Below are 27,304 nucleotides of genomic sequence, written 5' to 3'. Positions count from 1 at the left end.
TGGAACATTGCACAAGTAACATCTCAATAGAAGGTAAGCTCCTTAAAGGCAGGAATTTCTGCTTGTTTACGTCACTATGGCATCTTGGTGTCTTAGAACAAGATTTGGCACATAGCAGTTCCCCAGTGGATGTTTGTTGAATAGTAAATATTAAGAAAAGGAATTTTCTGTCATTAATCTCTTTTTCATTTTCAGATTCTCGCTCCTGGGGATGCTGACCTTAACCTCTTTATTGCTGTGAATATATTAATTTTTGTGGGTGCTGTCATCATGATTCTGGGTTTCCTGGGATGCTGTGGTGCCATGAAAGAAAACCAGTTCATGATGATTTTGGTGAGTTTTCCCAATGCATCCCAATACCCAACCTTCAGACTTTGGAGGATTATCTCCATCCCGATTATCTGTAAGAAGGACTTGTGAAGGTTGATGTAAGTCTCTCACTTAATTTAGAGGGTTTGGTTGTGGAAGCTAATATAATTATCTCAAATTAGAGGGTACCATGAGAGAAGTAATCCAAGTCTATGCCCCAACCAGTAACACTGAAGAAGCTGAAGCTGAATGGTTCTAATGAAGACCTACAAGACCTTTTAGTACTAACACCCAAAAAAGACATCTTTTTCATTATAGGGGACTGGAATGCAAAAGTAGGAAGTCAAGAAACACCTGGAGTAACAGGCAAATTTGGCCTTGAAGTACAGATTGAAGCAGGGCAAAGGCTAACAGAATTTTGCCAAGAAAATGCACTGGTCATAGCAAACACCCTCTTCAACAACACAAGAGAAGGCTCTATACATGGACATCACCAGATGGCCAACACTGAAATCAGATTGATTATATTCTTTGCAGCCAAAAATGAAGAAGCTCTATACAGTCAGCAAAAACAAGACCAGGAGGAGACTGTGGCTCAGATCATGAACTCTTTATTGCCAAATTCAGACTTAAATTGAAGACAGTAGGGAAAACCAGTAGAGCATTCAGATATGACCTAAGTCAAATTCTTTACGATTATACCGTCGAAGTGAGAAATAGATTTAAGGGACTAGATCTGATAGACAGAGTGCCTGAAGAACTATGGACAGAACTCAGTTTCATTGTACAGGGGGAGGCAGTGATCAAGACCATCCCCAAGAAAAAGAAAATGAAAAATGCAAAAAGGAAAAATGGCTGTCTGAGGAGGCCTTACAAATAGATGTGAAAAGAAGAGAAGTGAAAAGCAAAGGAAAAAAGGATAGATATACCTATTTGAATGCAGAGTTCCAAAGAATAGCAAGGAGAGATAAGAAAGCTTTCCTCAGTGACCAGTGCAAAGATAGACAGGAAAACAATTTAACAGGAAAGACTAGAGAGCTCTTCAAGAACATTAGAGCTACCAAGGGAATATTTCATGCAAAGATGGGCTCAATAAAGGACAGAAATGTTATGGACCTAATGGAAGCAGAAGATATTAGGAAGAGATGGCAAGAATACACAGAAGAACTGTACAAAAAAGATATTCATGACCCAGATAATCGCAGTGGTGTGATCACTCACCTAGAACCAGACATCCTGGAATGCAAAGTCAAGTGGGACTTAGGAAGCATCACTACGAACAAAGCTAGTGGAGGTGATGGAGTTCCAGTTGAGCTATTTCAAAGCCTAAAAGATGATGCTGTGAAAGTGCTACACTCAATGTGCCAGCAAATTTGGAAAACTCAGCAGTGGCCACAGGACTGGAAAAGGTCAGTTTTCATTCCAATCCCAAAGAAAGGCAATGCCAAAGAATGCTCAAACTACTGCACAATTGCACTCATCTCACATGCTAGTAAAGTAATGCTTAAAATTCTCCAAGACAGGCTTCAGCAATACATGAACTGTGAACTTCCAGATGTTCAAGCTGGTTTTAGAAAAAGTGGAGGAACCAGAGATCAAATTGCCAACATCCACTGGATCATGGAAAAAGCAAGAGAGTTCCAGAAAAACATCTACTTCTGCTTTATCGACTATGCCAAAGCCTTTGACTATATGGATCATAAACTGTGGAGAATTCTGAAAGAGATGGGAAAATCAGACCACCTGACCTGCCTCTTGAGAAATCTCTATGCAGGTCAGGAAGCAACAGCTAGAACTGGACATGGAATGACAGACTGGTTCCAGATTGGGAAAGGAGTACATCAAGGCTGTATATTGTCACCCTGCTTATTTAACTTATATGCAGAGTACATCATGAGAAATGCTGTGCTGGAAGAAGCAGAAGCTGGAATCAAGATTGCTGGGAGAAATCTCAATAACCTCAGATATGCAGATGTCACCACCATTATGGCAGAAAGTGAAGAAGCACTAAAGAGCCTCTTGATGAAAGTGAAAGTGGAGAGTGAAAAAGTTGGCTTAAAGCTCAACATTCAGAAAACTAAGATCGTGGCAATCATTCCCATCACGTCATGGAACCCATAAGGAAGACTAACAAGTAAACAATTAGCTACAGCAAAGGTGGTCCAAGAAGAAAAGAGCAATGATAGAGGAGGGAACCTTCAAGCTGGAAGCAGAAGTGGATAAGGTGTTTGTATGTATAAGGGTGTGATGAGCTTTCCAGGGAGAGAGGCTGGCAGTACATCTTTGGGGACTGAAAAATTTTGGGTATGGCTAGAGTGTGTAAGGACTATTTTCAGTAAATGATGGAACGTGGGTCTGAGTGTGGACTAGAGTCAAACCACAGTCTGTCGAGTCGGTAATGCCATCCAACCATCTCATCTTCTGTCGTCCCCTTCTCCTGCCCTCAATCTTTCCCAGCATCAGCGTCTTTTCATATGAGTCAGCTCTTTGCATCAGGTGGCCAAAGTATTGTAGTTTCAGCTTCAGCATCAGTCCTTCCAATGAACATTTAGGACTGATTTCCTTTAGGATGGACTGGTTGGATCTTGCAGTCCTAGGGACTCTCAAGAGTCTTCTCCAACACCACAGTCCAAAAGCATCAATTCTTTGGTGATCAGCTTTCTTTATGGTCCAACTATCACATCTATGCATGATTACTGGAAAAACCATAGTTTTGACTACATGGACCTTTGTTGTCAAATTAATGTCTCTGTTTTTTAATATTCTGTCTAAGTTTGTCATAGCTTTTCTTCCAAGGAGCAAGTGTCTCTTAATTTCATGGCTGCAGTCACTATCGGCAGTGATTTTGGAGCCCCCTCAAAATAAAGTCTCTCACTGTTTCCATTGTTCCCCATCTGTTTGCCATCAAGTGATAGGACCGGATGCCATGATCTTAGTTTCTGAATGTTGAGTTTTAAGCCAGCTTTTTCATTCTCTTCTTTCATTTTCATCAAGAGGCTCTTTAGTTCTTCTTCACTTTCTGCCATAAGGGTGGTGTTATCTGCATATCTAAAGTTATTGATATTTCTCCTAGCAATCTTGATTCCAGCTGTGCTTTATCCAGCCTGGAATTTCTCATGATGTACTCTGCATAGAAGTTAAATAAGCAGGGTGATAATATACAGCCTTGATGTACTCCTTTCCCGATTTGGAACCAGTCTGTAGTTCCATGTCCAGTTCTAACTGTTGCTTCTTGACCCGCATATAGATTTCTCGGGAGGCAGGTCAGGTGGTCTGGTATTCCCATCTCTTGAAGAACTTTCCACAGTTTGTTGTGATCCACATAGTCAAAGGCTTTGGCATAGTCAATAAAGCAGAAGTAGATGTTTTTCTGGAACTCTCTTGCTTTTTGAGAGAGCTTTAATGGAACTCTAATATCATCCCTGGTGGTTGGTTTTTGTTAATAAGGCCTCATTTGCACTCTGGGGACTTCAATTACTTGAGGAGCTTGTTTTTATGAAAATTAATTTGTGGGAACCTCTGAAATTAGAATTCAGTATATCTGAGGCAGGTTTCAGGACTACATTTGTAAAAGACTCCAGGTTATTCTCATAGTGGTAGAGACATTGTTTTGAAGCCAGTTCTGAAATTTGTCTTGAAGTTTGAGTTTGTATTTGATGAAGAAAAAAATCATATTCAAACAACTTCATTTAAGTTTTTGAACTTCCCTCCATTCAACATCATACTGATGCCTACAATCCTATGATTCAATTTTAGTTTTAATCATTTTCCTTAGTCTCAGAGAAGGCAATGGCACCCCACTCCAGTACTTCTGCCTGGAAAATCCCATGGACAGAGGAGCCTGGTAGGCTGCAGTCCATGGGGTCGCTGAGGGTCGGACATGACTGAGTGACTTCACTTTCACTTTTCACTTTCATGCATTGGAGAAGGAAACGGCAACCCACTCCAGTGTTCTTGCCTGGAGAATCCCAGGGACTGGGGAGCCTGGTGGGCTGCTGTCTATGGGGTCACACAGAGTCAGACACGACTGAAGTGACTTAGCAGCAGCAGCAGTAGCAGTTAGTCAGTCTCTGGAGCAAATGCTTCTGAGTAGTAATGGCTCCAACTTTGATTCTTGAGGCAGAGAGTGGAATAAATGAAGAGCATGGTTAATACTCCTACTGTAATTAGGATCCCTACTGCAGAAAGAAGTGCCATGTCCAAAATGTCCCCAGGTGGTTAAGGAATGTACTGGGGATAATATTGAATATATTTTCCTTTTCTTTTTTTTCAGTTTTTCGTAGGACTGCTTATGATCCTACTCCTGCAGGTGGCGGCAGGTATCGTAGCAACTACTAGGAAATCTAAGGTGTGTACACATATTATACCTGACAGTTTTGGAAAAGTGTGAAAAATTGACATGCTACCTCCTGGCATGAATCATTTAACAGCACTTTTCAATTTTCAGACTGAACAAGCTCTGAATAAGACTCTCTTGATTAATGCACGTCTTTTGAGTTCAACAGATGAAAATGAAAGAGTATTCCAGAAAGCCTTTTCTGAACTTCAAGAAGAGGTAATTAGAACTTGTGGGTTATCTGGAGAGTTGGACATAGTTCTCCTTTTACTTAGTTTTTGACAGCTGTGTTCCTTAAGAATTGGAAAAATATCTCTCTTTTGCATATTTTGACCAATTATTCTGTCACTATGCAATAGGAAGAATCTGGGACTATTTCTAATTTTTTCCCCAGCTTCTTATGAAGTTCTGAGGCAGTTTAGGACAGATATTAAGAGGATATGTTTACAATAGATTAAGTCTTGATTGAGCCAAATCAATAATTGCTTTAATATTTACCATTTAGAAGGATAGTGTGTTTTGAATGCTTGGAATTTCCCTTCTCTCTTTCTCTGCCTCCATGCCCCACTTTTCTTTCAAAAATAATTATGCTGCTGCTGCTAAGTCGCTTCAGTCATGTCCGACTGTGCGACCCCATAGACGGCAGCCCATCAGGCTCCCCCGTCTCCGGGATTCTCCAGGCAAGAACACTGGATTGGGTTGCCATTTCTTTCTCCAATGCATGAAAATGAAAAATGAAAGTGAAGACGTTTAGTCGTGTCTGACTTTTAGCGTCCCCACGGACTGCAGTCTACCAGGCTCCTCCATCCATGGGATTGTCCAGGCAAGAGTACTGGAGTGGGTTGCCATTGCCTTCTCTGAAAAATAATTATAGCTATTGTTTATTGCTGCTTAGCATGTATCAGATTTACATTCAATAGCTCACTTAATTCTGACAACAAGTCTATGAGATGGATAATATCATTACCCTCATTATCTTTATCCAGAGAAGACAATGGCAACCCACTCCAGTACTCTTGCCTGGACAATCCCATGGACGGAGGAGCCTGGTAGGCTGCAGTCCATGGGGATGCTAAAAGTCAGACACGACTGAACATCTTCACTTTCATTTTTCATTTTCATGCATTGAAGAAAGAAATGGCAACCCACTCCAGTGTTCTTGCCTGGAGAATCCTGGGGACGGGGGAGCCTGATGGGCTGCCGTCTATGGGGTTGCACAGAGTTGGACACAACTGAAGTGACTTAGCAGCAACAGCAGCAGCATTATCTTTAATAGACAGATGAGGGGATTACAACTTAGAGAGGCATGACAGCTAACAAGTGATGGGGTTGGAATTTGAATGCAGGTCTGTCTGACTCACTAATTCTTTTTAATCAGTAGACTAGCCCCCGTCCCCCTTGGTATGTATGTATGCATGTATGTATTTACTTTGGCTACTTCACTGTCTTCAGGGTAAAGTCAAGATTTGGATATAGGTTGAAGGTATTCCACTCTTTGGCTCTTACCTCATATTTTAATTTTACTAAAGACTACTCCATGAATAAAGCACTCTGGTCCAACCAGTGTCTACTCAGGATGTCTTAAATAATTCTGCCTTCCTGGCTTTGCATCATTCCTCATCCTTAGAATGTAGTTACTACTTTTCTTTTTTTTGACTTGCTTTCTTTTTTAAAAAAATTTTAATTGGAAGATAATTACATTATTGTGATGGTTTTTGCCATGCATCAGTGTGAATTGGCCATAGGCATACATATGTCCCCTCCCTTCAGAACCCCCTCTTCCCTCTATCCCTCCAGCTTGTCACAGAGCACTGGTTTTGACTGCCTTGTGTCATACACCAAACTCCCACTGGCTATCTCTTTTCCATATGTTAATGTGTATGTTTCAATGCTATTTTCTCAAGTCATCCCACCCTCTCCTTCTCCCACTTAGTCCAAAAGTCTGTTCTTTCTTTACAAATACTACCTGTACTTTGAGACTTGACTGAAATATCGCTCTGTGAAACTCCTCCCCTCTACAGATTATTTACTCAGAATTTCCATCATATTAAAGACATGTAGCATTTATTTCATGTATGTCATAGAAATCCTCAGAATCTCAGAGTAGAGCAGGATTTTACAGGACATTTAACCTGACTTATCATTAACTGGGGCTTCCCAGGTGGTATTACTGGTAAAGAACCTGCCTGTCAATGCATGTAGGTGTGAGATGCGAGTTTCGTCCCTGGGTCGGGAAGATCCCCTGGAGAAGGGAATGGCAACCCACCCTAGTTTTCTTGCCTGGAGAATCCCATGGACAGAGGACCCTGTTGGGCTACAGTCCATAAGGGACACGAAGAGTCGCACATGACTGAAGTGACTTAGCACACACGCCATTAACTGAAGTACTTTATGTTTATGTTCACCCACCTTCTAATTAAATATGGAAGAGCCGACAGTTTGCCCATTTTGCCCATCCCATCCCATTCCCTTTGCATCCAAGTCTGATGATTAATGTGTCCTTTCTTAATTTGAAACAAAATCTTTCTCCCCTAGAATTTATATAATTTAGTTTTAGTTCTTTCTTACGGAGTTTCAGAGGAAAGAGAAAATCTGCTTCTACAATTGCAACTTTTTCTTTGAAACTGGCTTCTTGTATGACTTCTAAGAGCTTTGATTTTCAAGTCAAAACATCCTAACATCCCTGGTTACTTGAACTATTTATCAGATGACATTTCCCCCAGAGCCCAGTTCCTATTTGGATAGACTCCAGCTTGTAAAAATTCTGCTTAAAGCATCATTTCCAGGAGCTGAAACCTGATACGCACTAGTCCCTGTTTAACTTCCTCTGTGTTGTGTTTCTCCTAGCTCAGCCAGAGCTGCATTCCTTGATCCTCTCTCTGCCTGGATCATTCCCACTTTAGAGTCCAGATTAATCCAGGTTTAAAAGCAGGAAAAATTTAGGCAACTCAGCTTTTCCACTGGGAGGGGCCAAGCATCCTTGATTTTCCCTGTTACTCTAGGACGAAATATACTTCAGGTAACCACGAGTCTCTGGGTGGGTCCTGAGTCACACTTGAGGCAGTTGTCCCTGGTATCCAAGGTCTTAGTGTCATCCATGGGATTCTAAATGTTCTGTTTGTTGTAGCACAATTCTTTTTTTTAATATATGTAAATTTATACTTTTCTTCTGAAGACAATACACTTACTGTCATATTTTGATACTGAAGCTTCAGTAATTCAGCCACCTGATGTAAAGAGCCGACTCATTGGAAAAGATCCTGACGCTGGAAAGATTGGGGGCAGGAGGAGAAAGGGGCAACAGTGGATGAGATGGTGGATGGCATCACTGACTCAATGGACATGAGATTATGCAAACTCATGTTTGGGAGATAGTGAAGGACAGGGAAGCCTGGGGTGCTGCAGCCCATGGACTTGCAAAGAGTTGGACTCGACTTAATGACTGAACAACAACAAAAACAAATAATTGCTTTACAATGTTGCATTAGTTTCTATTGTACAATGAAGTGAATCAGCTATTTGTATGCATACCTCTCCTCTTGCGCCTCCCTCACAACCCCCATCCCAGCCCTCTAGGTCACCACAGAGCACTGAGCTGAGCTCCCTGTGTGGGGCACAATTCTGACCTATTTCCGTGCATGAATTCTGTGCCTGAAGCTTCTTGGGTTCACAGGACTATGGTTCTTTTTTACAGAATTGTCTATTCTGGTTTTTGTTTGTTTTATAATATATATCCACCAGGACGTTCTTTTCTATTTTTTTGTAATGCTTCTTTGGAAAAAGAAAACTCTGGCTGGATGACCTGGGGTCCCATCATACAGAGATAATTTGTAGTTACTAAGTGACTTTCTTTTTGGTTTTCAGGGAATTCCCACACAAATTCTCTGCTAATATACTATTAGAACATGCCCATCTTGGATTCTTGGAAATGATTATTTGTATCATTCACTGAGAAGTGCCTAGTTCATCCAATGCTCTCACACTTTCAATACATCCCAGCCAACTTCTTCCCCAGCTGCTCCCACACCTGATCTGGTGACTAGCTTCCAAACCAAGTTAAGTCTTTCTACCTCCTTCTCTGTCTCCTGTGTATCTCTATGCTGTCCTAAGGGATACTGTACTCCAAAAATGGATTGATCTGTGAGAGTATATAGTGGGATTTATATTCTTTTTGATCTGCTGTGTCTGTATCAGTCATTCAAGTTTATTTAATCAGAAAGAGTGAGCAATTGATTGTGTCTACTGTGGAAGCAAGGAAAGAAGTTGTTTCAAGATTATTCTCTTTCCTAATATTGATTGACCTTGAAACCATCCGAAGTCTCCAACTGTTTGTCATGTGACTATCTAATGAATCATATATTTGAGCAAGTGAATCTTTGAGCCAAATCACAAGGCTTTATATCCGTCACAGTTGGACCTGCTGAAGGCCATTGTGTGAAATATCTTTGGAACTCCAGTTTGTATTCAAGTGTATTAATCATCATTCCCATCTCTATATCAACTATAGAGTTGAAAAGGTATTTTCCATAATGTTATCTAAAGTATTCATATCAGTGTTGAACAGATCCTGTTCACGCGAGAGTATAAAGGAAGCAATAACAACCACCACCACAAAACACAATCAACAATGATGACAATATATGTTGAGTACTTTCTAGCCCAGGCATTGGGCTAAACACTTCATATCTTCACATGGATATTCTAATTTTATCTTTGCAACAAATCTATGAAGGAATGAATGATACTATCATTAAAAACTATCATTATCTGTATTTTACAGATGAAGAAATTGTGGCATAGAGAGGTTTAAGGAACGTGAGTAACAGGTCACTCAGTAAGTGAAAGTCCTTTTAATATCCTTGTATGGCAATGCATCTGAGCCTAAAAACCACCCAGTCTTGGTTCTATTTTCTTAAGCAATTTTTTCTTCTTTTCTGCATGAAAAGTTTTGTCTCTAATTAGAGCAAATATGACAAGATGAGAGGGAATTACCTCTCACTTTCATCTGATAATACTATGACCCATTACTCTGAGTCATTGGGCTTGTTGCTTTCTTGTCTTCCTTTCCCAAACATGACAGCAACTTCCCTTAGTGTTTGTCCATGTTTAGTTGCCATAGGAAGCAACACGTCAAACAAAGCTAGTGGAGATGATGGAATTCCAGCTGAGATATTTCAAATCCTAAAAGATGATGCTGGTAAAGCGCTGCACTCAATATGCCAACAAATTTGGAAAACTCAGCAGTGGCCAGAGGGCTGGAAAAGGTCAGTTTTCATTCCAGTCCCAAAGAAAGGCAGTGCCAAATAATGTTCAAACTACCATACGATTATATTCATTTCACATGCTAGCAAAGTAATGCTCAAAATTCTCTAAGCTAGGCTTTAACAGTACATGAACCAAGAACTTCCAGATGTGCAAGCTGAATTTAGAAAAGGAAGAGGAACCAGAGATCAAATTGCCAACATCTGTTGGATCATAGAAAAAGCAAGAGAATCCTAGAAAAACATCTTATTCTGCTTCATTGACTATGCTAAAGCCTTTGACTGTGTGGATCACAACAAACTGTGGAAAATTCTTCAAGAGTCGGGAGTACCAGACCACCTTACCTGTCTCCAGAGAAACCTGTATGGTCAAGAAGCAACAGTTAGAACTGGACATGGAACAACAGACTGTTTCAAAATTGGGAAAGGAGTACATCAAGGCTATATATTGCCACCCTGCTTATTTAACTTCCATGCAGAGTACATCATGCAAAATGCTGGGCTGCATGAAGCATAAGCTGGAATCAAGATTGCTGGAAAAAGTATCAATAACCTCAGATATGCAGATGACACCACCCTTATGCCAGGAAGCGAAGAGGAACTAAGGAGCCTCTTGATGAAAGTGAAAGAGGAGAGTGAAAAAGTTTTTTTTAAAACAGAACATTCAAAAAATGAAGATGGCATCTGGTCCCATCACTTCATGGTAAATAGATGGGGAAACAATGGAAACAGTGAGAGACTTTATTTTGAGGGGGCTCCAAAATCACTGCAGATAGTGACTGCAGCCATGAAATTAAAAGATGCTTATTCCTTGGAAGGAAAGTTATGACCAAAGCAGACAGCATATTAAAAAACAGAGAAATTACTTTGACAACAGATGTCTGTCTAGTCAAGGCATGGTTTTTCCAGTAGTCATGTATGGATATGAGAGTTGGACTATAAAGAAAGCTGAGCGCAGAAGAATTGATGCTTTTGAACTGTGGTGTTGGAGAAGACTCTCCAACAAGAGATCAAACCAGTCAGTCCTAAAGGAAATCAACCCTGAATATTCACTGGAAGGGCTGATGCTAAAGCTGAAGCCTGATATGAAGGTGGCTATCTCATTGGAAAAGACCCTGAGGCTTGGAAAGTTTGAAGGTAGGAGGAGAAGGGGATGACAGAGGATGAGATGGTTGGATGGCATCACTGACTAAATGGACATGAGTTTGGGCAAGCTCCAGGAGTTGGTGAAGAGTAGGGAAGCCTGTTGCGCTGTAGCCCATGGCATTGCAAAGAGTTGAACATGACTGAGTGACTGAACAACAACCAAATGTTTGGTTTATTTTAAGCCTTAACCTTCCTGACATTATTCTAAGAATTTCATTCTTAATTTCCCCCTCTTTGTTGTTTTACAGATGTCTAAGTAAAATCCAATCTCATGGAAGGCCAACTGAGCATCTTCTTTGGGTTTTGAGATGCTTCTCCCCCTTTCCTCCAAAAGTGATCAAAGGTCATGAGATATAAGGTTCACCTTATAAACCTCTCATATTTTTTAAGTAAAGGTACTTTAAAGGAATGTTAACTTTCTCATGAGCCCTCTAGAAGCTTATTTCCTAAGATATAAGAAACATAAATCTGAATCTGCCTCTCTTTTGTCATTAAAAAATAGAAGGTGAGTGCTTAATATTTTTTCCAAATTCTTCAGACTTTTGCACCTGAAACTTTATTTTTCCTCCATTGATATGAAGTCCAAAATGGAATATTCTTTGATTCTTGTTTCTACATTCAGGGAGGTAGATGAGGTTACTCACATAATATTCTGGTTTAAGAAGCATCTTTATAGTGATTTCAAAAGAATGTGATTCAATGTATTGACAGTGTTTTTATCCTCTCTAGTGACTGTTTTTCACATCTACTTTTCATCAAACAGTTAAAATGTTGTGGTTTGGTCAATGGAGCTTCTGATTGGGGAAGTAATTTTCAACACTATTATAGGACATGTGAATGTCCAAGTGAATCAGATTCTTCTTGTACAAAGTATAGTGGAAAAACTATTTACAAACAGGTGAGAACAAATCCAATTTGGCACAGTAAGTGGTTCTGTTATTTTATTCACAATGAAAATCTCTACAAAATATTAAATTTCAGCAATTACAAAAAAAAGTCCCAGGAATTTCCCTGAGAAATAAAAAATAAATCCTTTTTAAAAGATAAAAGCAGATATAAAAGAATAAAAGTATTTTATTTCTTCTATGAGTTTGGCATCATTTAAACTCAACTTTACTAGATCAAAGAATCATTCTGCTGCAAGGGGAGGCAAGTACAAACTAACAGATAAAATTTATTTTGTCCTCTCTTTGGTGACTTTAATCATTTTTTCTCCACTATTTTTTTTTTCTATTTTAACATATGCTTTAGAAATGTATATTTTTACTTTAATTTTCAAAGTAAAGCTTTATTTTTCAAATCAAAGTTTGCTTTTCTCAAGTAATTGTATTGAATGTAGAAAAATAACTTGGGCTTTAGAGATTTCAGCTTTGAATGTTAAGTGTACCTACCAGTTTATCTAATTATTGTTTCAGTTGAGAAGTTGCTTCACACCTTTAAAGTCACTGAAAACTTGGGTTTGTGTTTCATGTGTTATAGACGACATATTTATGTTACTTGCAGGTGTTAATACGTGGATGTCGTATTCCTTATTATTGCTTAATTCATCAAATATTTACTGACCACTTTCTATGTGCTGGCCTTTTATCAGCTGCTGGGTATCCATTCCTGAATATGCTGCAGTGTCTGCACTCATGAAGTGAATGCTCTCCTAGGGAAGAGAGAAAAATAATCAGGCAACTTTAATTCAATGAACTACTGGTATTTCTTGGATAGGGACAGGCACAAGATATCTAACCCCATCTATCTCAGTCTTTGGAGTTCAAGATACAGCTTCCTGGAGGACATGATATCTACCCCTTACCGTAGGGTTTTACATAATTTATTCCTTCTTCCTGGAAGAAACTTTGGATGGATGTGTACAAAAATGACAGTTGATATTAATGTTTCACTTATTTGTTATTATTCTTTGGTGCCTACTATGTGTCAGATAGGCCTCCCTCATAGCTCAGTTGGTAAAGAATCTGCCTGCAGTGCAGAAGACCCAGGTTCAATTCCTGGGTTTGGAAGATCCCCTGGAGAAGGGATTGACAACCCACTCCAGTATTCCTGCCTGGAAAATCCCATGGACAGAGGAGCCTGGCAGGTTATGGTCCGTGGGATCACAAGGGTCAGACAGGACTTAATGACTAAACTACCACCACCATGTGTCAGATAGACTTTGCTAGACTTAGACATGCTTTTGGACCCTCTAGGAGATTATAGTCTAGTTGGGAAAGAGATACATGAAAGATATGATATTTCAATGGGTTAATTTCTATAATATCTAAAGATTTATTTTCAGTCTAGCATGGGTTGAGTACTGGCTACTGAGGTTAATTATATATTGGGAAATAAAAAGTATCTCAGGGGAGACATCTCACCTGTTGACTATCACAGCCCTTTTACTGATGGGTTGGCAAAAATATTCATTCAAGTTTTTCTGTAACATCTGCAAGATGTTATGAAAAAACCCAAATGAATTTTTTGGCCAGCCCAATAATTTTATCAAAATTAAGGAGACTGTTCTGAAGAGAAATTGCTGTTCCAATATTTAAAGTAACATATTGGGGGAGAAATTATCCATCAGATTACAGAGCTACCAAAGTGATCTGACTAAAATACTTCATTATTAATTTTTATACTCCTCTCTGTTCTCCTTCTGTCTACATAATTTTAGTGACACAATCTCCACAAGGAAAAGTGGGAATAAATATTTTAACAAATGCAGTTTCCTCTTAGGTTATTGAAGGAATTAGTAAATTAAATTGCAAATTGCTATCTGTGTCTTGTTAAAGATTCAACTCAAAGATATCTTTCCTAAGAATAGATTTTGAAAAGCCCTAATATTATCCTGAAAAATAATAGATATTCCCTCCAAATTCACACATAATTCAGCTGAAGGTAGTCTTCTGGTTGCACCAGTTTCCCAAAAGGAAGATCATAAAGTCACAAAATACTTTTGTCTGCCTTGTGTCATTTGAAAGAAGTCTGGAAAAATAAGAAATCTGGAATGTCCATATTTCACATTTTTTCCCTTCCCTTTTGCCAAGATAACCTGATTATCTAGAGGGGAAGAAGGGAGAAAACACCTAAAATATAATGAATGTGACTCAGTAGATATCATTAATCTCATAGTTTATCTTGAATGATATAATAATTCCCTCTAAAGTTTACCATTTTGAATCAGATGAGAATGGAGAAACCTATTACATGCAGGAATGCAGAGAAAAAAACTGTTTTACTCAACCACATGGAGAATTTTATTTAACAAACAGCAATATTTTGTTAACCCTTTGCATTTATAAGACTATTATAGGAATAATATATTTTCTGGCAATACAGACAATACCACTATTATATTGCATATTCTTTTTCCATTTAAAAAAATATCCACATAATTTACAGTTGCTGAAAATTTTAGGTCTAGCCTAAAATATTTTTAATGAATTTATTTTTAATTGTAGGATAATTGCTTTACAATGCAATCCCTATCAAACTATCAATGGTATTTTTCACAAATCTAGAACATAAAGTTCACAATTTGTATGGAAATACAAAAGACCCCGAGTAGCCAAAGCAATCTTGAGAAAGAAGAGTGGAGCTAGAGGAATCAACCTGACTTCAAAGTATACTAAAATAATTTGAGCTTAATATTTCATGCTGCTTTGAATAAATGTTTAAAAATGTGGCAGAGAGACAATTTTCTAAATTCTTTTTTTGTCTAAGGTAAGAATGTAACAGTAGATAGAATGATTTTTTTTTTCCTTTTTAAGGTAAAAATAACCCTGAGACATATTAAGGGATTTTTGAAAAAGAACTTGTTTTAAAAATGAAAATCTATACTATAATTAGCTGAAACCTCAACTAGGGAACTCTCTGCTGCAGGTTACAAACCTAAAAGATACACAGTCAAGGTGATAATAGCTCTAAAATGAACAATCAGAAGTTAGGGTAAAATGAATATTTATAGCTAAATAGTCCTAGATTCAGCAATTAGGAAGTTGAAGCAAAACTTTGTTCCTCAAATGCTTCCTAATGTATGAACAAACCACAACAGTTACAACCTTTTAGGGGCACCAGGTAGGAGCTGGAATAATAGGAATAATCCAATTCCTTTTTGTTGAGTATATTGAGTCATGTAAAAAGTCAACCCAATGAATAAAAATCTGTACATATTACAACAAGGTCAAAATTTGGCAAAAAGTAATTTTGTATATTTTGTTTTTAACAGTCATGCTTTGCCTCGATTAGCCAAATGTTTTCAAAACGTCTTTTCATAGTTATTGCACTAGCATTTGGACTGGCGGCTATTGAGGTACAGTATTATCTTGCATTATTTATTCTTTGTTTATTCCCTTGTTTGTTCATTAATTTTTCTAACAAATGTATGAAAAGCAAAATACAAACCAGGTACTCCAGAAAAGCACTGGGTACCAAGTGCCTGAGGCCCAGCAGCTGCATCTATTGTCCTTGGGTCTGGGGAGGGGATTATAGTCTTAGGAATTCAGCAGGGCTGAAGCTATTCTTTCTGAATGATTTCTCTCCTGGGGGGAGAAAATGGAATTAGTTTCCATACAGTTTTTCGTCCCAGCTATTCTTTTCCCATTGAAAACTAGCACAGAGTTAATGTTTCTTCATTTGAAGAAACAGCACCAAACAAAATGAAAATACAAACTTTACGACTTTTTATCTCTCTTCCTGATTTTGAAACAGAAAATAACTGAGCTCAGAAGTGTGGAGAGCTATTTTCCTGTTATTCTGTTATAGAGAAATCTAACAAGTTCTAAAAATTAGACAGTTGACTTTGATTTTCTCACTGTAAGAACTATGGACTCACTTGGAGAAGTTTTTGAGGAAGCTTTGCTTGAGATGTCTGCATTTGCTCTCATCAATTTGATTATTGACTTTGAAAAACAAGAATTCTGTATAGGTTTTTATCTTGATGGGCCCTCCTGGTAGGACTTTTGCAGAAACTGAAAGTTTTTTTTTTTTTTTTTTTTAATGTGACCTGAAATTCTTTGCAAAAAGATGAAATAAAACTTTCAGGGAAGCGTTTTGTAATCAATAATTGGATCTTGCTAATTTAGATATCAAGTGAGTCAAATTCACTCACAACCCACGTCAGGGCCTTGGCAAGAATCCTACCAGTATAAGGCATCTCCCTAGTTAACACCTCTGTAGGCTGGTTTGCTCAGTGAAGTAACTTCTGCTTCACTCTCACAAATGCTGCCCAGTGTTCTCCTTGGGTTTTCTGGTAGCTTTTACCTCTCTTGTGCCACATCACTGTCTGAGAGGAATTTTAGCAGAGATTGAAGCAATTTAGTATCCTAGATTTTCATTTAGGTTACTGGTGGACTTTCCCAGCCAAAGCATAAGAGAGAGGGTTGAAACTATGATTAGCAAATTGGGCTGTTAAACCTGACCTCCTTGTGCATGCTAAATCACTTCAGTTGTGTAAGACTCTTTGTGACTCTATGGACTGTATCCTGTCAGGCTCCTCTGTCCATGGGATTCTCCAGGCAAGATACTGGAGTGGGTTGCCATACCCTCCTCCATACTTCCTTCTAGCCCAAATGAATAGGTCCAGGTATGAAGCATTCTTGGTTGGTATATGTAGCTGTCTTTCTTTACATCCAATATATGACCAAAATCAAATGATGCTGGGCAATAAGTCTTTCTCTCTATTCTGCCCATTGTAAAAGTTCCTTTGTTTCTTATTTTTTTTTTAATTAATTTCTTTGGTTTTACCAGGTCTTAGTTGCTGCATGAGGGATCTAGTTTCCTGAGTAGGGATTGAACCTGGGCCCCTTACTTTGGGAGCCCCGAGTCTTAGCCACTGGACCACCAGGGAAGTCCCCAAATGATTTATTTTTTATCTATAGACATTGGGATTCTCATTATTAAGTTAAACAGCCAAACTATGATATCTCTCCTTACTTGACTATAGCAACTTAAAAGCACAAAAAAAGATCAGTACTTTCTCTCTTCACTTTAATTAAGAAAAGAAAAAAGAAAAGAAAAAATCCATTGACACTGATAGTAACCACTTGTAGGCTAAAAGTTATACTAACAGAAGGTTTCAGGAATGGAGCAGTTAAATAAGAGCAAAAAGTAATTTTACATTTTTTAGATGGCTTCAGAATATGGGAGCTTGTGCACATTACTTAGCAAGATTATTCTGAGTCTTAGTGTATATTACTGTAGGATGAATCTCCTAATTATTACCTGTTTTTGTGAACAATGATACGTTTTCTCTTCAGAGGCAGTAAAATGCAGGAAAGTGTGATATTAACTGTCTAGTTTGCCGATGCATGGTGGGCTTCTATTTCAAGTTTGCAACAGCAAAAACCCACTTATATATTGGGAAATAAAAAGTATCTCAGGGAGACATCTCACCTGTTGACTATCACAGCCCTTTTACTGATGGGTTGGCAAAAATGTTCATTCAAGTTTTTCTGTAACATCTGCAAGATGTTATGAAAAAACCCAAATGTTTTGGACATTTTCTTCTTTCCTGGTACTGGTCTCCCAGATTTAAGGCTTGGGAGCAAAGCAAAAGACTAAATTGTAACATTTTCTCAAGTCATTCTAAAAGGATGACTTTTAGAACTTTCTGAATGAAAGTTGTTATCCTTCCAGAGAATTGGTGTTGATATATATATATATATATATTTTTTTTTTTTTGGTAGGAAAAAAATATTGGGCATCAGTTCTCATCTGGAGGGCATTTCCAGGAAAGGAATAGTGAGCAGGACATCTTAGTACAGGGGGAGCACTGGACATGACTCAGCATAAATGGTGTCTCACCCTTTCTCTGCCTCTCCTTGGAGGAGGCTGGTGGAGCCAAAACTTTCCATCAACAGTACACACAGGTCCTTTCTGTCATTTCTGCAAAGCCACAGCATGCCACTCACCAACTTCAGAGCCAATTAGGCACTGTTTTGAGGTCCCTTATTCTTGGGGGAACCACCTAATGAGATGGAAATTATGCCGCAGATTTTCAGCTGTACATTCTCACTTTAAAGGAAATGCCTGGATGTTGCTATTCCCTTTAGATTTAGAAGATTTTTAAGAAAAAAAGTTACTTTTTTTCCCCATTCTTCTTGGAGATGCCTAAAAATATGGCAAGAGAAATTCTAGACTCCTCGATTTTGACGTGGATGATCTAAACCAGATGATAGAAGCAGTCGGTGTCTTTAGTCCCGGAGGCCTGAGTTCCCTGGAGTTCAGGGCCATGACCTACAGAAGGGTGTGTGTGTTTCAGAAGGTTGGGTTGCTCCAGAGGCAGTGCTACTGCACGATCAAATAGGGCCAGATGGAGGCAGACTGCCAGCTGAAAACCCTGATGAAGACAAAAAATACTCAGAAGCTTTCTCAATGTTAGACTCCCAGTAAGAGAGATGGCTTAGATTAATAATATTAGAATTGTCAATAGCCAGAATTTTTTCATAAATAATGTTCTTTTTATTTATAATATCTCTAGTGTATCCCTTAAATTCCACGTTCCTCCTGTCATTCTATTTTCTAGGTACTTGGTCTGATATTTTCAATTGTCCTGTACTGCCAGATGAGGAAGAAATAAAACTGTGGATGTGTCAAGCCATCATCAGTCAAACCCCTTTAAAGTTTTACTTTGGAGTTGTTACTTTAAATATATGAGTGCCATGTTAAGAGCAGCTTTCCTATTAAAATGTGTCATTTAGCTGGATCACAGAGATCTTCCTGTCATATTGAACATATTTAAAGTTTCAGAGACACAAGGAAATTATATGACTGTGCATTTTCCCCCAAAATAAAAGCAATAGTCTTTTCTTTGGTGCGATCCTGTCTGATTATTGTGTTCAGGTGGTACTGAACACAGCTTAAAGGATTCATCTGGAGCCACCCAGTGGAATAATAATCTCTGAGTAACAGGGCCATAGTTAGTCAGGGCTGTGTGTCTAGTCTTTTCAGAAGCAATACTCTCTCATGAGATGTCTCAACCATTGGTGATAAGATTGAATTAAGGCTCATGTTGGAAGACTGAGAGCGGCCTAGAGAAAAGTCACCACGTCTTGTCTATGTTTACTAGTGGCGTCTTGCCATTAGTTTGCCAGTCTTGCCAGGGTTTACTAATGGGGTCTGTTTTTCTCTCTGTTGAGGACAAGAAGATGCTTCCTTTCCAGCCAGTGAATTGCTGGTATGTCTGTGGATTTTCCTCTGGGACATAGTTATAAGTGCTTTTATCTTTTTAATTCTCATGAGCATTTTTGCATTTTACTTTATACTGAGGCATAATATCCACACAATAAGGGCTTCTCAGGTGGTGCTAGTGGTAAAGAACCCACCTGCCAATACAGGAGACATGAGACATGTGGGTTAGATCCTTGGGTCAGGAACATCTCCTTGAGGAGGCCTGGAAACCCTCTCCAGTATGCTTGCCTGCAGAATCCAATGGACAGAGGAGCCTGGCAGGCTGCAGTCCATGGGGTTTCAAAGAATTGGACACAACTGAAATGACTTAGCCTGCACGCATATGTACGTATATACAATAAAGTGTACAAATCTCAAGTATTCACTACCTGGATAGTATGCACTGTCCAGATGAAGATACAGAGCATCTCCAGCACACCAGATGCCCTTCATGCTACCCTTCACTGTGGGGCATGCTAAAGCTGGCTTTCACCATGTCAACTAAAAAAAGATGTACAACTTGAGAGTTGTGAATTAAGTTTTATTTGGGACAAAATGAGGACTGCAGCCCAGGAGGCAGCATCTCAGATAGCTCTGAGAGACTGCTCCAAATTGGCAGTGGGGGAAAGATAATTTATAAGGTTTTGATGAAGGGGGAGTTCAGTACCATGAAGCACTCATTTTACAAAAGGCTTTCTGTTAGTCATGATGATCTGATATCACCATGAAGGGATTTAGTGCTTCTCTAGATATGAGGAGATGCAAGGATTGAGATCATAAAATCTGTTCCTAAAAACATCCAACCATCTAAAGACCTGTCCCACCAGATTCCCTGGAGCACAGAGCGCCTCACTCCACCCTGACTCCCTCGGGGGTTGTTGAAGGCCAGCAGCTATAGCAGCTTGGGGTTCAGTCTCCATAGAGGCAGATGGCAAAGGCTTGTTGTTCAGTCGTTGGCAATGCTCTTGCAAGTGCCAATTTCTAGTCGACACAGCTCCCTTGTAGTCATAAATCCGACCATACTTTGGGGGGCATTTCATGACCATTTTGTCCCGCGTTTCTGGGAAGGCTCGTTCCCAGTTCTGAAGAAGGTTTTTGTTGATAAGACACTCAGTGTATTATTACTGGCTTAGGTCTTAATAGTCAAAGATCTCTGGACACCTGTCTTCTAGTTATGGTCCAGGAAAGTATTCCTTCTCGTTGCAACTTTTCATACCTAGAGTTACACTGTTACAATCATGGATCATATATCAAGCTATACATTTGATCAACTGCTTCAAGTCTAGTTATCATTTTTGTTGGAGGCTCAGTCATATACTTGGTAATACAAGAAATAATAATCTTGTGAAACAAGCAAAATACAAATGGTATAGTTAATAACACTAGTGGAATTAAAAATAACTATTTTAGCAATGAGCCTCCCACACCAGTTTTTTTAAAAGATCATCAAGACTAGGGAATGGGTCACTTAAAGCAGAAATCTGATTTTTCATGTGGTTCAAATGTGTTACATTCAAGGATTTATAAGGTATGAAAGTACAGCACTCAGTTTGAATGATAGCACAAATATCTCCCCAAGATGCTCTAAGGTGTCAAGGGCCTTGCAATGCGTAGCACTGCCTTTCTCATTACAGAGACAGAATTCAATAGGCTAATAGCCCAGTTACTATCATTTAAATCTTATGAAAGTTGTTAAGGCTTAGATATGGTCAATTACATTCTCCAACCCCATTGAAGGCACACACACACAAGCTGCCAAGTGGTCATATGGGTAGAATACAGAACTTTGACCCATTGGGATCATACCAGTGGTAAATTGGTTAGCGTTACCTCTAATTTGTTAACACGTATGACCTTAAATTCATGCTACATAAATTCCCAGGCTACAGTTTCATATCCATCCCTGTAGATGTGAAGGCCATGAATTAGGGCCACAAATCCACTGAGTTCCATACCAACCACTGTAAGGGTAATAATAGGTATAGTTCATAAAGCACCCAGCCTTGTCTCATAATTACCAGGTTGACCATTTTTAGTATGATTTAACCGTTCGCAACATAGAGGAACCTTTAAACCTAAATGACCATAGCCTGGTGTTAATTATGTAGATTCTCCCCATAGTTGTGGGAGTTTTCCTTTAAATAGATGAGAAGTTGATTTTTTATTGAGACTTAGCTCATCACTCCAAATAAGTTTAAATGACTGTAAGAGAAAAGTTAAATCTATGGCCAACATTCCCAGAGCAGGTATTATTAACTGGCCAGGTGAGAGAATCCCATCTAATAATATCATGAAAATAGAAAAGGACTGAACATTCATCTAAAATAAATTTGCTAGTGGGTATCCCTAGAGAACAGAAATCCACCAAGGTAATCCCGTAAGTACTAGACATATGTAATTGGCCACAACCAAACAATTGGATTGAGTTTATACTAGGATAGAATCGTGTCCATGATAGAAAACATTTGATTGATAGGCACAGGTCCAAGGAATCAAGAAAACATTATAAATGATCATAAAAGTCAGACCAGCATCTTGGGAAAGCTGTCTACTTCTGATGTCATCTTCTCGTCCTTGTGTAGTTTAGTTTCCTTTGTTAGAGCATTGTTTTAAGGTGAGATTGACGTCAGCAGGCCTCTCTATAGACCAGTCCAGCTTAGGGGCCTTTGGAAGTGGGAGTTAACCCAAGAGTCAATTTTCCTTCAGTTTCACTGGGCATGAGCTAGTTAAGAGAACCTGATAGAAAGGTCCTCCCATCCAGGTTGGAGACAGTTCCTTAAATTACCTCTTCCAGTCTTGATTGCAGGTCATGTATGAGGCATCTGATCTTCATCCAAAGACAGATTACTAAGATAAGCTTCAGAAACAGCCCTAGAGTGTCCTTTAATAGTGCAATTAAATTTTACATTAATATATGCTAACAACATAGAACTATCCTCCATTAACCAACTGGGATTTAACATTCATTGAAACATCTTTTTCTCCCTAAAATCACCATCATTTTTACCAAATATAACCAAATTAAGACTTGTTTGTAATATAGGTCTTGTTGCAATAAACTTGGCCTGATGATTTATACAACCATAATTGATCATAGACTTTTTTGCTTTGCTGAGACTGTAAAAGTCTCAGACTGAAAGATCTAAGTGAATTCCTCCCTTTTAAAGATCTCCTTCTTTACCGGGAACATACTTCCTACTTCCCTCAAGCAACCAAAAACTGACTTTTATTTTAGCATTTTATAGATTGGTGAGCATAAATACCAGTAATAATTTCTAAAATCTTGGTTTTCTTAGAACATTTTAGGATGACACCAAGCATCACTTATTTTTAATCCCAAATCTCTTTAGTGTCTCTATAAGAGGTAATCAGTATTTAGTAGTAAATGTTTCAATAACTTAGCTATTCAATACACTTCCAACATTTAGTTAAGCACAACCCTTAGAAGTTCAAGTTACCCCAATGCTCTTGGTATGTGCCAGTTTGTAGTAGACAACTCACTTGTCAGAGCAAAATCTATACATGTACATATACATCTCTTCCCATCTTCGTGCTCAGTGACAACACATTAGTACCTTGAAATCCACCATTGTGGGAGTACTTAAGTATTTACATCACAGAAATTCTGTAAGATCAGGGCATTCTTTTGGAGTACTGGTTGTTAAACATTTATCAATACATCACTACCCTTCAGCAAATACCTCCCTAAAGGTAACCATTCTTCTAATTTCTATGACCATCGATTTATTTTGCTCCTTCTTGAACTTTCTACAAATAGAAAGTAAAGTCTGCATTCTAGCTTCTTTTGCTCAACATTTTGTGAGATTCATCTGTATTGTTTCATGTCACTTTAGTTTATTCTCGTTGCTGAGAGGGTAACAGGCAGGAAGGCCAGGGGTCTCCAAACAGAGGAAACAGGCTACAAGTGTCAGGCATTTTTTATCTCTTTCTTAAGTGGCAGGTGTCATCTGCATATCTGAGGTTATTGATATTTCTCCCAGCAATCTTGATTCCAGCTTGTGCTTCATCCAGCCCAGTGTTTCTCATGATGTACTCTGCATATAAGTTAAATAAGTAGGGTGACAATATACAGCCTTGACATACTCCTTTTCTTATTTGGAACCAGTCTGTTGTTCCATGTCCAGTTCTAACTGTTGCTTCCTGACCTGCATAAAGTTTTCTCAGAGGCAGGTCAGGTGGTCTGGTATTCCCATCTCTTTCAGAATTTTCCACAGTTTCTTGTGATCCACACAAAGGTTTTGGCATAGTCAATAAAGCAGAAATAGATATTTTTCTGGAACTCTCTTGTTTTTTCCATAATCCAGCGGATGTTGGCAATTTGATCTCTGGTTCCTCTGCATTGTCTAAAACCGGCTTGAACATCAGGAAGTTCACGGATCACGTATTGCTGAAGCCTGGCTTGGAGAATTTTGAGCATTACTTTACTAGCATGTGAGATGAGTGCAATTGTGCAGTAGTTTGAGCATTCTTTGGCATTGCCTTTCTTTGGGACTGGAATGAAAACTGACCTTTTCCAGTCCTGTGGCCACTGCTGAGTTTTCCAGTTTGCTGGCATATTGAGTGAAGCACTTTCACAGCATCATCTTTCAGGATTTGAAATAGCTCCACTGGAATTCCATCACCTCCACTAGTTTTATTTGTAGTGATGCTTTCTAAAGCCCACTTGACTTCACATTCCAGGTGAATGATCACACTATTGTGATTATCTGGGTCATGAAGATCTATTTTTTTGTATAGTTCTTCTGTGTATTCTTACCACCTCTTCTTATTATCTTCTGCTTCTGTTAGGTCCATACCATTTCTGTCTTTTATTGAGCCCATCGTTGCATGAAATGTTCCCTTGGTATCTCTAATTTTCTTGAAGAGATCTCTAGTCTTTTCCATTCTATTGTTTTCCTCCATTTCTTTGCATTAATCGCTAAGGAAGGCTTTCTTATCTCTCCTTGTTATTCTTTGGAACTCTGCATTCAAAAGGGTATATCTTTCCTTTTCTCCTTTGCTTTTCGTGTCCCTTCTTTTCACAGCTATTTTTGAAATATAAATATTTCACAGACAGCTTCAGACAGCAATTTGGCTTTTTTGCATTTCTTTTTTTGGGGGCTAGTCTTGATCCCTGTCTCCTGTACAATGTCACGAACCTCCGTGCATAGTTCATCAGGCACTCTGTCTATCAGATCTAGTCCATTAAATCTATTTCTCACTTCCACTGTATAATCAGTCAGGTTAGGCACAGCTATTTCAAACAATGGAAATAGTCACATAATATGGGAACTGCTGTTTTAGTTAACTCAGCCTGTCACAACAAAATACCATAGACTGAGTGACTTAAACAGCAGAAATTAATAGTCTCACAATTCTGGAAGTTCAAGATCAAATTCTTGGCAGATGCTATTCCTGGTGAGAGCTCTCTTCTAGCTTGCAATCGGCCACCTGTTCACTTTTTCTCACATGACAGCAAGAGAGAGTGAGCTCTCTAGTGTTTCATCATCAAAGGACACTAATCCTATCAGATTTGGGCTTCACCTTTATGATCTCATTTAACATTGTGCATGCACACTAAGGTGCTCCAGTCACGTCCGACTCTTTGCAACCACATGGACTGTATCTTGCAAGGCTCCTCTGTCCATGGGATTCTCCAGCAAGCATTCTGGAATGGGTTGCCATTTCCTACTCCAAGGGATCTTCCCAATCCAGGGTTTGGAACTGTTTCTCTTATATCTCCTGCATTGGCAGGCAGGTTCTTTACCACTAGTGCCACCTGGGAAGCCCTCATTTAACCTTAATTACTTTGTTATTACAAATAGAGCCACCCTGAGGGTTAGGGTACAAACATATGAATTTGGGGTTGAAGGGGCATACAATTTAATGCATAGCAACTGCCTGCACAAGTGGGTGATAGAAGAAGAAGTCAAATGGGATGGTAAGGTAAACTAGAGATTCAGAACAGTAGGATATTGCTACCACTTGTAGAACTAGAGGGATGGAGAAATTGTAACCAGAAGCCAGAATCTTGGGCCACCTGGTGGAAGATGGAACCATGGCAGGGACATAGAAAAGAGACTGTCTGGTAGGAGACATGAAGGTGACTCAGCAGCTGCTGTCAGAACAGAGAAAGAGGGAAGTGCCCTGGTTTCTTTCCTCTTTCTCTCGCTAGCCTTCTGTCAGTGCCTTCCATTGGCTGACCTTACCGGAAGCCAGAAAGCAAGGGAACTTGGGAATTGTAGTTTCTACTGATACAAACCTAGTCTTTGCAAGGCAAGGATTGGACTGAGAAGACTGCCATAGCAATAGGAGATTTAAAAAGCAAGCACATGGGTGCTGAACTTTCTGATAAAGGGTATGAGAATTGTGGAAAGTATAAGTAAGATTTAAAATTTTCATGTGAAATTACACAAAGTTTCCTGGTTTCTTTCTCTTTCGATAAATACTCATTGTGTTTTAGAGACAGAGAAGACTTTAGAGCAGTTGTTCTTAACTGGAGGCCATTTGCCCGTCAGGGCGTAAATGCCTGAAGACATTTTTTGGCTGTCCCAACTGGGGTGGAAGGGGAGTGTTACTGGCATCTAGTGGGCAGAAAACAGGGATGCTTCTAGACATCCTACGGTGCATCTCTTTATCTACCATGTCCAATCGGTCCCTGTGCCTTGTTGATACTTTTATTCTATCTTCTCTCTTCCCCTTTCCTTAGTCATGGCCCTGGTTGAAGTCATCATCATTTCTCACTAAGATCATCGCAGTAATCTCTTGATGAATTTTTCTACCTTTTACTGTCTTCAAATACGTTCCCCATTGCACCACAGGAATATTTCTAAAATGCAGATGTTATCATGTTCCATCGTACTCTTCCTAGTTTGGACATGACTACAAGTCTTTTGGTAAAAACTAATTCTCCTTTTCCCTGCTCATCTCCAGACACTGCTTCATTAGCAGCCCATAAGCCTTCAACTTCGTTCTTCTGTTATCCTTTCATTTCTTTGCCACGCTGCTCCCTAATCCTGGAATGACCTCAGTATTCTTTGGTTGGATTCCTTCCAAAGTGAAGTGAAGTGAAAGTGGCTCAGTCGTGTCCAACTCTTTGCAACCCCATGGAGTACACAGGCCATGGAATTCTCCAGGCCAGAATACTGGAGTGGGTAGCCTTTCCCTTTTCTAGGGGATCGTCCTAACCCATGGATCGAACCCAGGCCTCCCACATTGCAGGCGGATTCTCTACCAGCTGAGCCACAAGGGAAGTCCAAGAATACTGAAGTGGGTAGCCTTTCCCTTCTCCAGCACATCTTCGTGACCCAGGAATTTGACAGGGGTCTTCTGAACTGCAGGCAGATTCTTTACCACTGAGCTATCAGGGAAGCCCACAGATTCCTTCCAAGGTCTGGCTCAAATGTCAGCGAAGCATTTCTGGATCTATCAGGACTGAATTAATTTTTCCATTCATCTGTGTTTTCCCATTGCATATTATATTTATATATCACTTACCTAGTTTTTTTTTTTTGCTTTCTGTTTATTATAAGCTTATTGAGTATTCCCAAGTTACAGAGTTGAATTTGTCCCCCAGACCCTGGCAAGATACCTAGAATATATAAAAGGCTCAATATTAAAAAGCAGAGACATTACTTTACCATCAAAGGTTTGTCTAGTCAAAGCTATGGTTTTTCCAGTAGTCATGTATGGATGTGAGTGTTGGACTGTAAAGAAAGCTGAGTGATGAAGAATTGATGCTTTTGGACTGTGGTATTGGAGAAGACTCTTAAGAGTCCCTTGGACTGCAAGGAGATCCAACCAGTCCATCCTAAAGGAAATCAGTCCTGAATATTCATTGGAAAGACTGATGTTGAAGCTGAAAATCCAATACTTTGGCCACCTGATGCAAAGAACCGACTCATTTGAAAAGACCCTGATGCTGGGAAAGATTGAAGGTGGGAGGAGATGGGGATGACAGAGGATGAGATGGTTGGATGGCATCACCGACTCAATGGACATGAGTTTGAGTAAACTCCAGGAATTGCTGATGGACAGGGACACCTGGTGTGTTGTAGTCCGTGGGGTCGCAAAGAGTTGGACATGACTGAGCTGAGCT

The 27,304-nt window shown here is 39.2% G+C and overlaps 1 protein-coding gene across 1 annotated transcript in view; it reads left to right on the top strand.

Annotated features, from left to right (window-relative positions):
• TSPAN8 (tetraspanin 8) overlaps positions 1–18,742 on the top strand; it is a 65,969-nt gene extending 47,227 nt beyond the window's left edge. Inside the window, 6 exon segments of the mRNA NM_001079629.2 lie at positions 196–333; positions 4,583–4,657; positions 4,757–4,864; positions 11,816–11,950; positions 15,266–15,349; positions 18,563–18,742. Of these exon segments, the coding sequence (NP_001073097.1) occupies positions 196–333; positions 4,583–4,657; positions 4,757–4,864; positions 11,816–11,950; positions 15,266–15,349; positions 18,563–18,616 (594 nt within the window). The 3' untranslated portion in view covers positions 18,617–18,742.
• The last annotated feature ends 8,562 nt before the right edge of the window (positions 18,743–27,304 follow it).

This window comes from Bos taurus, chromosome 5 (genome assembly GCF_002263795.3).
Source record: "Bos taurus isolate L1 Dominette 01449 registration number 42190680 breed Hereford chromosome 5, ARS-UCD2.0, whole genome shotgun sequence".
NCBI classification, from domain to species: Eukaryota; Metazoa; Chordata; class Mammalia; order Artiodactyla; family Bovidae; genus Bos; species Bos taurus.
This window is presented reverse-complemented; position numbering and strand designations above follow the sequence as displayed.